At 36.8% G+C, this 13,213-nt stretch overlaps 1 protein-coding gene across 2 annotated transcripts; it reads left to right on the top strand.

The window, feature by feature from the left end:
• The first annotated feature begins 247 nt into the window (after positions 1-247).
• LOC137953323 (uncharacterized) lies at positions 248-12,600 on the top strand. Of its 2 annotated transcripts, none has more exons than XM_068800665.1 (9): positions 248-389; positions 4,451-4,536; positions 5,778-6,368; positions 8,438-8,702; positions 8,819-9,049; positions 9,149-9,273; positions 9,694-10,427; positions 10,912-11,097; positions 11,798-12,600. In XM_068800665.1, the coding sequence occupies exons 2-9, from the start codon at positions 4,509-4,511 to the stop codon at positions 12,257-12,259; spliced, it is 2,622 nt and encodes an 873-aa protein (XP_068656766.1). In that variant the 5' UTR covers positions 248-389; positions 4,451-4,508; the 3' UTR covers positions 12,260-12,600. The 2 variants fall into 2 exon arrangements, with proteins under 2 accessions (XP_068656766.1, XP_068656765.1); XM_068800664.1 differs by having other exon boundaries at positions 5,743-6,368.
• Positions 12,601-13,213: the final 613 nt, after the last annotated feature.

Raw genomic sequence — 13,213 nt, 5'->3', positions numbered from 1 at the left:
TTGTACATTCACATGTAATTGATGTGTAGCCGTGGCATCACCCGTAGGCCGTACCATGTACTTGTTTCAGAGTCCGTAGCCCGCCAACCAATTACAGCAGGAGGTGTATTTTCCATTTTCTTATTTGCCTTTTGGAAAACTAACAGCCCATATATACGGAATTTTCTTTACAAATCCTCCGGCTTCAAAGGCAGCGCGGGATGGCTGCGTTCCTGCTTACTCTTGCCGGTTGAGCTCTCTGCTTGGAGACGGGAGTTCGGTTGCTCACAAGAACGCGTTCGGGAAGAAGAGCGAGGGGTTTGGTTTATCGTCACGGATAGAGAGAGCGAGCGAGCATTGGAGGTTTGAGAGGTGCGCCGAAGAAGAAACCAACGGGAAGAAGAAGAATGGTAAAATTCTTTTCCTCTGTAGACTGGGTTTTCTTGCCGTTGCTAAATGTTTTCTTCTTTCTTGATTGATTTATTTTTTGTTTGTTCTGTTGTTCTTTGTTTCTGTACCGTGTTTTGCTGGTTTTCAAATAGATAGTGGTTTTGTTAGTGTTAGTTTTGAAGCCGCGAGATGGGTGCATCTTTCTTCTTCCTCCTCTTCTTCTTCTTCTTCTTCTCTTTTATCATTCCCTGCGCGCTGCGGGGGCTTTGTGTTCCTCTTTTCACTGTAGAAGGGGTTATCAGTCTTCGTTCTGAGTGTTTTCTTGGTTTTTTTATAGTGGCCTGACGGTTTAATAAGTTGTGCGATCTTTCTTTAGTCAATCTTCCAAGGGTGATATCGCCGTGCACAGCCATTGCCAAGACCAGGGCCTCTTTAGCCGATCATGGAACGACCAAAGGCTTAACAACAGCTACGTAAAATCTGTATTTAGCCCAGCCGTGAATCTTTTGGACCACTGGGATGTCACTCACGTATACCAGTTGGCTCGAGATTGCTCCTCAACGACTCATTGTTCTCTGTTTCAGTGATGCGCTTTTCTTTCTTTACTCGTTATGACTCTGCTTTCTGGGTGATCTTTAATTGGTTCGCTTGGTATTTCGGCTAGGATATCTTCTTTTCCAAATTCAGTGTCTGGGACTACAACAGGTTTACATTGGGCGATTAAGGCACTTTTCTTTTTGACAAAAAAAAAAAAAGAAGATCACTTATGAGTGGCTGCGCGGCTTTTCTCTTTCATTTGAAAAATAATATTTCCTTATGTTTCACTATAAAATCACAGATGAGGGATGAAAAGATAATTCGAACTCAGCATTCCCATAAATTACTTATGAAATTCTATACTTGTTTTTTTCTTCGTAAATGCCTATTTTTTTATATCTGTTCTAGCAGTCCACAATTGCACTCCTTTTTGGTGTTTGGTAACCCTGTTTTTCACTATAAAGTGTCTCAAATTTTAATTTGTTTTTTCAATGCTACTAGATACGTTCAAACGTATGCTCCGAAGTTTGACCTTTTCTTTAATATTTGCTTCAGAGTTTTCTACTACTTGAAAGGTCTTTACAGCCTTGTTGCAACCATGTTGAGGTTTTTTGCATGAATCTCTTTTATCTACTTTATTTATTTAGCAGGTTCACATCTAAATAGGTAGCTTCAGGTAAAGGTTCTCTTGAAGCTGTCAACCAACCTATTGCAATCTCCTCATCCAACTGAGTTTTTTAAAATTAATTCCGGAGTTTATATTTCCTTATGAGTAATTTCATAAAATGAGACTTGTATAATTTCTTATAGACCTTGTTCACATTTATCCTTTCCTGGGGCGGAGGCAGGGCAATAATTTTTGGAGATGGATCTTGGGAAGGACAATATTTAACAATGTGTTGAATCCAACCCAGTTATCAACTAGTTAGACCACAAGTAGTTTAATTATTTGACCTGCTGAATCAACCAACAATAGTATTATGAATAGGTATTCGTTGGTAGGAAGTTTATTTTTGTAAGAATAAAATAAAAATTAAGGCATTTATTAGTGTTACGTCTCTCTCTCTCTGTTTAATTTTTTTTAAAACGTATCAGTGATTTCCTCTTTCTTTGTAAAAGAGTATTTCGCTTAAATTTCTCTTTAATCACGGACAAGAGATGAAAAAGATAATTGAAAAAAGTAAAGATTTGAGAGAAAGAAGAGAGAATTAGAGAGGAGGGAGAGAGGAGACTTGAGAAGAAGTCAAAAACAGAGTTTGTTGGGGGTTGTGCTCGATCCCCTTCTCTATCTAATGATGGGTTTATGATAATTGCAAAAATACCCTTCTTATACTTAAACCACTTAAATTCTTATATCTCCCATTTTACATAACTTATGTACATGAAATTTAAACCATAGACATAACTAAACATGCAGAACAAGATAACATGGAAATTGAAAACATATGCTAAGGTGAAATGAACAAAAAACCCCCGATTAGATTTTCTAACAATAATTCTAACTCATGATTCCCATAAGTTAATTATGAAGTTTTATGCTTTTGTGTGTGTGTAAATGTCTATTTTCTTTCATCAGTTCCAGCAGTCTACTATTGTATTCCTTTTGGTATGGTAACCCTGTTTTGCACTATAAAGTGCCTCAAAGTTAATTTACCTTTTCAATGTTGCTAGATGGAAATTAAAAATTTCCGGGAATCTCTTTATCAAAAAAAAAAAAAAATGTTGCTAGATGGATTCAAATATACCTCCAAAGTCTGACCTTTTTTTAAATACCTGCTTTGGAGTCTTCTACTACTTAAAAGGTCTTTACAGTCTTGTCACAACCATGTTGAGGTGATCGGCTGGTGCAAGAATGCCTCTTCACCTCCGTGGCGGCATTGGGATGCTTTTTTTAAAATTTTGGATATTGTCAATCTTTTTTATTGTTTTTGGTCTCTCATTCCGAGATCAGCAAGAAGCCTCCTTGCAATCTCTTGTTGTCAGGATTTAGCTCATCTTTTTTGCTCTCTTAATAGAATCACATTTCATAAAAAAAAAAAAAACAACCATGTTGAGGTTGTTTACATGAGTCCCTTTTATCTGCTTTATTTATCTAGCTGGCTCACATCTAAATGGGTAGGTGCTGGTAGAGTTTCTGTGGAAGCTGTCAAATGACCTAAATGAAATCTCCTATTGCACCTGGGCTTGTTAGAGTTTACATTTCCTATGAGTAATTAAATAAATTCAGCGTTCTATACTTTCTTGTAGGCATTGTTCTCCTTTATCCTTTCCTGGGGCAGGGGCAGGGCTAGAATTATTTGAGATGGATGTTGGGAGGGCGATAATTAATAATGTATTGAAATCCAACTCTGTTGTCTACCAGTTATGCCACAGGTTTAGTGGGCTGCTGGATCAAGAATCAGTAATATTATGAATAGGTATTCATTGGTAGAAATTTTAATAAATGAAAGTAGATGAATGAATTCAATGACACTGAAAATATGAGCAAAAATGCCAAGGATAATTTACTGTCAATTATGTCATAGTAAAGGCACAAAACACAAATCAATCACATACTCTAGATTAATTTAGGCACAACTTGAGATTTATAATCATTGATAGAAAGTTAAATTAATGAAAACATATTAATGAATTCAATAGAACTCATGTGTTCCAAAAAAATGCTTTTCTGCTTGGGGTCTGATGAGCATTTTCTTTTCCAACTCCCAGTGATTAGCTTTTATTGATATCTCACCATTGTACTCTGTTTAAATGATTGTGTGGAAAAAGGTGACCTCATTAATAAACTAGCTGGGTTAAAAATGAATGTAACCAGTAAAATCTTGTCATTATGTTACCTCACACAACCTTGTATGCTTTTACCTATGTTGCACTCAGCCACATAAATCTGCCTCCTTTGTGCTCAATCATATGCCACTGCTATTCTTCAAGTTGGTCTTTTCAGTTTTATCTCTTTGCTTTTTTTTTTATGTCATTTTTCAGTTTTCTTACAAAGTTCTTATCGTATGTGAACATATGACCTTCTGCTTTCTTTACTTGGGCTTATGTACCATAGCTAAATAATAGCTGAGGGTGTTAAATGACTTCCATAAATAATTTTATAGAGGAAAGAATTTGCTTATTAGCCTTCTTTTGCCCTGTGTACCTTTTGTAACTGCAATAGTATTGCCTGTCTTCGTAGGCTTATCCCAATTATTTTGAGGCTGTATTTGTCCTCATCAATTCTTCTCCGTCAATGAACTAAAATGGTCTGATCCCCAAAAGACCAAATTTAGAGCTGAAATTCTGTTTGATGTTGCATTTGCTTTTGGTACCCATAGATAGGCCCATCTTTGATAGCCGAATCCTTCAATAAAAATTCACTTATCAGCTTGTCTAAAATATATTACTGGCAATGCAAGTGGTTATGTTGGCCTATTAACTTCTGCATTTCTACTTTTTTGAACTTCATACCATTCTTCAGGGCATCCTATTTGTTTAGTTGTTAACATAATAAGAATAACCGTAGCTTGGAGGCTTTTGAAGTAATGGATTATTTGTACAGGATGAAGTGTGCAATATTTGTGGTGTCACTGGCTATGCTGAAAAAATAGCCACTTGTCATGGCTGCAATCTGGTTTCGGAACACATGTAAGTTTTCTCTCTGTTTCTTTAAACTAATGAATGAAGTGTTATTCAATATGAAAAGTTTGCATATTAGATTGTGTAAGGTGGATGTTAAAACAGCAAATGAGTCCATCATAGACTACTCATGGACCTTAGTAACCTTACAAGAGTTGTGAAATATTATGGTGGATTTCCCATTGATTTTTGTTCATTGGATAACTTTTTTAACCAGTTTTTTCTTGAAGTGGCATTCACTTGTGGGTTCTAGTGTGAATTCCTAGGTGTAGTGTGCATGTATGATCAACATTCAGAAAATAAAAAAGATCATCTAGTCTTTTTGGGAGGAGCCTGTCCAGTTTTAACATAATATCAACACCAACCTGAGCCCGTGTTTATGTTTTCTATGGCCTTTGTTTTTGTTCTTTATAATCTGTATGTGTATGGTCTTTATGTTTTAAGCCAAGTTATCGGTTTAGGGCAGAACATGAGTGGGTAAAAAACGGTCCACAAGTTTATTGTTGTATATGTGCTCTCTGTCTTCAGTTGGTTGTTTGAGAGTGAGAGTTATTATATGTGAGAGAATTGTTGCACATTGGTTTGGGCTTGAAAAAATCTAATGTTTTTGTGTGGAAAATGTACCTTCTAACTTTAGCTAGTCATTTTTTGGGGGGAATCAGTAGACTTTTAACAAAATTTATGTTATTCATTCATTTTATTATATTTTATTTTTGGTTGTGTGTGTCTGTGGGGGGGCGGGTTGGGGTCGGAGGTGTGCACTGTTAACTTTTGGCAAGTTGAAATAACTACTTTCTTGTTTTGTATTTTTAGTGGTTTAGGTAGTTCAAAATAAACAAAAGGGCAACAAGAAGAGATGGAGAAAGAAGGCTAGAAAAGCCATAGTCCTAAGTGCAATTTCTTGATCAGTTTTTTTTTTAAATCATTTCTTGATTAGTATTAAGAATGGTATTTTCTGAAGATGAGGGTGGGTACACTGCATTGTTTCATTCAACCAATCTTTGTTTCACTACAGTTTGCACACGGTTGCTGTATTAATTATCTTTGGTGGCACCAAAAGAAGAAGGCATGCAATACTATTTTATTTTTATATTTTTCTTCATTTTGGAACCATTCAACGTTTCTTTGAAAATTGACTTACATGTTTCATACTCACTAGCCAGGAACAGGATTTGACATACGATTTTCTTCTTTATTTAATTTTACCTTTGCTAGATATTGCATGAGGGCTCATCTTGTCAATGTTCCAGACATATGGTTCTGTGAAGCATGTCAAAAGAGGCGTGAATCAGAGTCACAATGCCTAGCTACTTCTAACCTAATGGACCAGAAAGGAAGAGATCATAAGTCTCATGCTGTCACCAATTTGGAGTTAGATGAGAATATGGAGAAAAAATGGAAAAAACAAAAGAGGGTTGAAATTAGTAAGCTGATGGAGCAGGGCTTATTTATTCCCGATAAAAGAAAGAAAGGATTTTCTGAGTTACCAAGTCCTTCGTATAAAGGGAGTAAATCTTTCAGGTCTCTTGAAGCTGGCAAAGTGAAATTCATTTCAGAAGCTGAGGTCGCTCACCTGAATTCTAGTGCAAAGGCAAAGTTATCGTGTCAGACACCTGGAGCTTCAGCTTCATTGATGCTGAGAAAAGGTCCAAATAGTACTTTGCATGTGAACTCTGTTGTTTGTAGAACTGCCAAGAGGAGTTTCCCTGCAAGGTCTGAAATGATCACATGCAAAGTATTCCAAAACAAGGACTGTTTTGATTCAGCACTTATAAATGATACTAGTGTGCTGCACCATAATGAGCAAAGAAAACTGCGGGATGCTTGTGTGCAAGCTTCAGGTATTCTGTATTTTTTTGTTGTTGTTAATTATTCATAGTACTTCCCAACTTTGAAAGGCATGTCTTTGATGATTCACCGTATTTTATTTGGGAGATGAGCCCACATTTGTTTGCAGCATTGGACTGAAACTTGGTACAAGGGAACTAAAATTGGTTGTTGTGTTTTTTGCATTGATGCTTGTTGTTGTTTATTCTTATAACTGGTTCATCTTTACAGACAGGTCTGTAGTGATGTACCTTATGTTCTGGAAATAACCCTTCATTTATTTGAAGCATTGGCTAAGATTTGCTAACTGTGAACTAAAATTTGTCATAACCAGTTTTCTGTGAAGGCCTGTGAACTTGAACCGTCTCTTATTTCTCTTACAAGTTTGAGGCACTTAGCACATGAGGGGTCTATTGACATAAATTTTTTTATTATAGGTAAATTTGTGTTGTTTCTGCATGAGGATTTGAATGGCTCTGTGAATACTTAGTTCTCTCTACTACTTTACGGTTGCCTTTGGTTTGATGGTCAAATATCTATAATGAAGATTCACATTTAGGAGATTCAGATGTGGCCAAAGGATGGTTTTATGCTCCTATTGTATACATAGTGTAAATTGGTATTTTAGCTCAATGGCCATATGGAGGGGATTATTCTTTACAATTTTAGGTTCAAGACTTACTGAGGGAAAGGGGTATACTAGGCGGAGTTTGAAATTTTCAATTGTTGTGGGGGGGTGTGCTTAGTTTGTCAAATGAAATTCATTGCCTTGAAAATTGATTGCATTTCTTAACTTGACAATTCTAATATCTTTATTGAAATTCTCATCATTCTCATGGAATATCACTACCCTAATCGGTATCTGTTTTTGTGGCCCATTTACTGTCTATTTTCAACTTATTTCCCCTCTTTTTCTGCTTTGTGGTGTGTTTGCGTGACAAAGGTGAAAGGAAGGAATTCCTCTATAAATTTTCTCATTTCACATTTTTCTTTTTTCTGAATGTTGAGCATGCACACATGCATGTGTGCACATTCACACGAGTGTGTGCGTGCATGCAACGTGCTCATTCATCCACGTGCACATGCATGCACACACAAACACCACCCAATATCCCTGGTGCTCATTCATCCGCGTGCTCATTCATTGTAGTTCTTTTGTTTTGTTTTAGTGCAGTCATTGTTTCTGTCTAAAAAATTTAAGAGCAGCAGAGCTGTTGGTCTCACATCTGTTATGTGGTGATCCACATCTTAGTTTGCAGTCTTTTAACTAGACCTAAGCTTTTGAGTCTGTTAAAATACCAGTTCAGGGTATTTTGGTCATTTCCTACATTACATTTTCTTCTTATAAATGATTGTTAGATAAACAATATCTTATTTCATATATGGTTCAATTTTCATTCAATTTAGACATGTATTTAGGAGATAGTATGACTGTTAGATAAATGATGTCTTATTTTATCTATGAATATTGAGGGGCATTTCTGTTCTTTTGTAAACACTTAAAACCCTGATTAAAATAGGGGAGATGTGCTTTTTTGGCACATTCTCCAAGGCAGAAAGGCTGCTCTTCTCCCAAGTTTCCTTTCTCACATATTTTCTCTTCTATTTTCTTCCCAAATCTCATATTTTTCAGAGTTAGATGCTTTTCTTGATGAAATCTCTGTTTGTATTGTCTATGTTCTCAGGTCCAGTTAAAGCTTCTTAGTTGGATGTTTTTCTTCGTTGTATTAGAGCAGGCATGAACAGGGTGACATTGTATTGATGTCTTTCTTTCATTAAATTGGAGTCACACATAAGGGGAATATTGAGAATAGTTCCATATCAGATTTGAGATAATGCATATCCTAGTCTTAGAAATTGGGTCAGACACCTCCATTCTAAGCTCAGGTTTTGTAGTCATATGCATTTCTTCAAGAGCTTTATGTGAGGGTCAAATAATCTGAATCAATCTATTTGTGAAAATCTGTGAACTTTTTTAGGATCCATATGTGCTTGTGTGGATTTATCTTACTTGTCTATGAGAATAGAAGTTATTTCTTGAGATTGCTTTTTTATATGACATTCTTGTGGAATGGATTTTCAGAGAAACAAACCAGTCAATGTGGCAATTATGGTAGCTCCAATGAAGAACTGATGGTTGCGACAAGTAAAAAGATGGAAAAGCCTCTTGTCAAGTTGGTTGATGCATCAACATCCTTGGGATCCATAGTAGCTCGTCCAATGGGAGAAAGGGCCAGCAAGAGAGGTTCTCCATCTTCTACTAATGATCTGATCAAGGATTCAGATGTTCGAAAACACCACCACCCTTCCACACTCCCAGAAATTTGGGGAGGAAACCCCACTTGGAAGTAGGCATTCTTTCATTCCATTGGTGACACTGAATAGTATGCATTTTCAATCTATTGATTTTATTATTTTAATATTTGAAATAATAAAATAACTAAATGTTGGGAACTGTCTCTAGAGGAAGCTTTCAGATTCAAGGGATCTTCCTTGAAGGAAATATCTATCATGGCATTCAAGCTTATTGTTCAAGTTCGATAGGTCATAAGGCCTGCGAAGCTTTGGGAAGAATGCCTGGGAAATTGCTGGCTGAATTGTTACCTCAGTCTGATGTTTGGCCCCGGAGCTTTCAAAAACAGTCTCCTGATGCTGACGATGTTGCTCTGTATTTTTTACATAGTGGCTGCAAGAGGTTTCATTCTAACCCTTGGGTTTGAAAGTTTAATTTTATATTAAAATAATGGACATAGATACTGTAAACTATGACTATCCTGTTAATTTTTTTTTCTAGTTCCAAGGAGAGATATATTCATTTCTTAAAGACGATTGATACAAGTGATCTGGCGATCAAATGTCACTTGCAAAGTGTTGATTTGCTTATTTTCTCTTCGAGGCACCTTTCAGTGGACTCCCAGAGTGAGTTTTTGCACATCCATTTAAACTTCTGTTTTTTAGCATTAACTTTTTTGAACTAGAGACAATAATCTGAAGAATTTAAATATTTCTACTTTTAGCACATGTAAAAGAGACTTGAAAAGTTCTTTCTTTCTTTTTTTTTTTTTTTTTTTGGAATATGTCTAGGTTAGTTCTTATTTTCTGGCTGACTTTTGAGTGCTTTTTAGAGAAATTTTTCCTTTATCTCATCTTTACTAAATCTTTTGATTTGCAAAAACACCACTGAACTTTGACTTTTCCTTTTCATGTCAGGTATCTTTTACTTTCACATACTGTGGAGACCAAAATAAACTTCAATATCTGAGAAATTTAAATAACTTTATTTATACAAAAAACCTCAAAATACTTGATCAATCTGATGAATATACTGCGATTTAACAGGACAAACTTTGGAGACATACCTCTGGGGAGTTTTCTATAGTCCTTCAGCATCTGTTCGTGCCTCCAGAAATGGGAGCAAGAGGCATCAGTTTTTCTGGCAAGAAGAGTCCTCCAGAAAATCAAATCATGCACGTGAAGTAAAGTTGGAGGAAGAAGGCACGGGTGACTCTGGGGGAAGCATGAATGGTGGAGTAATTGGTGGACTGCAAAGACCAACTCCTGTACAAAGTGTAGTTAAAATGAATATCTCAACTGGTGCAATTCCAAGGGACAAAATGAGATCAAGTGGTTCTGTCTGTGACGATCAACAAACTCAATTCAAACAAATGAAACATCAGAATGTGCCACATGCTCGAAATTTAGTGATGCAAGAAGTGCCGAATGACTCTGTATTGATGCCAATGCCCAAAAAGATCAATGCTGTGGTTGGCATGGATAGTTTCATTGAGGTGCCTCCTGGTTTCTCAGCATCTTCTCAGAAGTGCATTGCTACAGGACTAACACCCCCATCCACGAAGACAGACCTAGGCATTACAATGAATGATGGTACTGGCAAAAGGATTTTTGAGGGGCCTGTTCAGAAATCTTCAATGCGGGAGTCGGCCAGCTCACGCTGTCTGAATGTCTCTCCATGTTTCTCTAAGCTTTCCCCATTACCAATTGCCAAAGATTCTCAGGTCTGTCTTGCTGTGGCGAATGCTGTTAGAATTGAGCCAAAGCTCCATAAGCGTCAGGTACACTTCTCTTGAACTGTAGGTTATGAATCCCTGTTTCGTTCGTGGGGAGAGGGGTGGGGGTGGGAGGGTAGAGAACATGGCATGGCATTATTGACTTAATTGAAACCTAACTACTGGACTTTGTACATAAATACCATAGAGTCTATCTGAAATCATAATTGGGACTTTTCTGATTCTTGAAGAATGAAATGAAATGGATAGATGCATTGATTTCCTGTTTGCTGGATCTTCTTACGGCTCAATAAATAATTTTATGATATTGGAAAATGCTGACATTGTTTATAGAAAACATTCAACAATTAACAGCTGTAATTCTTGGATTGCAATGCCAATTTTGACACCTTTTCTTCGTCCTCATGAATGAAGCTGTATTTGTTCTGAATTGTTTTGCCCTTAAACATCTGATCTGCAGTCTACTTGATCTCGATTTTCTCTAGCTATTGTGTGTATGAGGAATTTCTTATATGAAGTCCTTTTACAGGTAACAGATTATGGGGACCTACTACCACATTCCCGGATGAAACCAACTTCTTGTGAACCCATTCTTTCTTTTGGTCAGAGGGACAATATATTATCTGGACATGGTTGTAAAGTTGGTGGAGAACGCAGGCGAAAGCAAACAGATGGTGGAACTCAGTCGCCCCTCACTGTTCCTGAACTATCACAGGTAAAAGAAAAACTGTATAAGATGCATGTTTAAACGAGGTTTCTTTGAAGCATATATGTATTTTGCTATCTCGGTCATTGATCACTAATTCTTGAGGTATCCTACCTTAAAAACATGTAGTTTAATTCATTTAATGAAAGATATTACCCAGAAAAGTATAAAAATATCACTGCTTGACTATCTAAGTATCTGATCATTGAGACATGGATATGTGGTTAAAACAAAATTAGTTTAAGTGGTAATGATCTATTCACCATTGTGGGTGCCCCTTGCTAGCAATTGGTGTTCTTCCATGGGAATACTGCAAATGCTATTATGGAGTTGCATTTGTGATGTCTATTAAACTTTCAAGGTTTTAAAAAATTTCAACCTCTGATGCAAAAGAGAGAAAAAGACTTGGGTGACACACGTTCCATTTTACCCCTTATTGTTATTAACTTAAGGAAAAGAAGCTACAATAACAGAAGCACCCCTTTCATTTACAGCCACTAAACTGTTCTATCATGAATACATAAAGTCATATTAAACATAAGACCCTAATGCTCTGAGACTGAATGTTGGGGAGGTGCAATTACAATTGTACTCTAAAAAAAAAAGGTTATATGGTTACCCAAATATCTCTGAATCATATTTATGTTTATCAGCACTTTATACTGTGCCTAGCTCATTAGTCTGTTAGTTAACATGCTTATATTTTCAGGTACATGATTCTCAGTTTCTACAGCCATTATGTAGATCGCCACCTGTAGTGCCGCATGTGAGCCTGTTTGAGGTGAGTGAGCAAATGGAATGCAAGGCATTGCATCAGTCTATCACGAAGAGCTTTGAAGAGGAAAGTTCTCATGTGAGAGAAAAAGCAGGTGTGACACAGGCAAGAGGTGAAGATGTTATAAAAAATGAAAAAAGCAGGGTGATATGGCCAAATACTTCTGGTGGTTCTCATCAATTTTTACCAGCGAGAATGGAGTTGGAATCCGAGGTGGCTGATGCTAGCATTCAAAGTAGTAGTGCAGGTAACCTAATAATGCATGAATCTTTACGCCTGAGTCTCTCAAGGCCACAATATTCACTAAATGGAGACAAATGGATTACTGCTTTATCTAAAGAAGCACTAGAGAATGATGGTTGTGGCAATGATGAGGAACTTAAACTGACTCTTTGATTCAGATCGGTGGCTGGCTGGCTGCTACAATTGTCACTATGTAAAAATTTTGTACAGTGTTGAGTAGTTTGATCTTTCACAGATGCAAGAGGAATACAAAACCTATTCAGGAGTTTCGAATGTCCTTGCAAAGAGTTATTAGGTTTTGGTTTCTTTGAGCATTATTGCTTCAATGTATTCTTTTATTACTTCTCTTGTTCGTTTTGGTGCCTTGTACATATTATTGTGACTCTGATAGAGAATGAGGTTTTGATTCTGTTGCACACTGAATGGCAGGGGTTTTGTTGTTTTTTATAGAGCACCGCTTGAAAGTGCCTGATAAGTGTATGCTAAAAGTTCATTTTTTTCCCTTGGATGTGAATGTCACACAATCTTTTGTTTTTTGAAAAGTATAAAGTTTGAAAGGAAAAACCTTCCTGATCTAAGCTTCCTTTGTTTAGGGGAGATTAATCTCGTACATCTGTTTATGGTTAGAGATAGAATCAGAAAAGACCTTACTATGGTTACAGATATACTTTGGTATTTAGGTGCATTGCCAAGTAGTCTATATTGCTGGTTAATAATGCCATGACCATGTTCCACCAGCAGGAATTCATAACCCCAGTTCAATAGAGTACTGGGTGCTTAAGGAGTTTTGGCTGACTTATGACAACATTTGCCCCAGCATGATTGAGCCAATAATCTTTCATCATTGATGATGGGGAAGGCTTTGAAAATTCTAGAGGAAAATCCATAAAGTGCTCTGGGTCCTCTAAAATCCGTTTGCAGGTTTTGTTGCAATGCCTGGGGTCCTTTGAGCATGAGGAGGTACTCTTGCAAAACTTTATTTCTGAGAGAGTGCTGAGATGCCTGAAGGTATATCCAGGGAATGCCAGTCAAGGTCCACCACTGCATTGATCTTACAGGGCATTGTCGCCAATATGAGAGTAATTATGCAATTTGTGCCTCACTGAA

The sequence above is a fragment of the Aristolochia californica genome, unplaced genomic scaffold, assembly GCF_029961685.1.
Source record: "Aristolochia californica isolate CCGP_79_NKW_82.1479 unplaced genomic scaffold, dmAriCali1.0.hap1 SCAF_16, whole genome shotgun sequence".
Classification (NCBI taxonomy): domain Eukaryota; kingdom Viridiplantae; phylum Streptophyta; class Magnoliopsida; order Piperales; family Aristolochiaceae; genus Aristolochia; species Aristolochia californica.
The sequence above is the reverse complement of the archived record's forward strand: the minus strand, read 5'-3'. Positions and strand labels throughout refer to the sequence as shown.

Coding starts and splice junctions, on each gene's coding strand:
- LOC137953323 (XM_068800664.1), top strand. Junction 8,703..8,818: donor GGAGGAAACCCCACTTGGAA/GTAGGCATTCTT, acceptor AACTGTCTCTAG/AGGAAGCTTTCAGATTCAAG. Junction 10,428..10,911: donor CAAAGCTCCATAAGCGTCAG/GTACACTTCTCT, acceptor GTCCTTTTACAG/GTAACAGATTATGGGGACCT.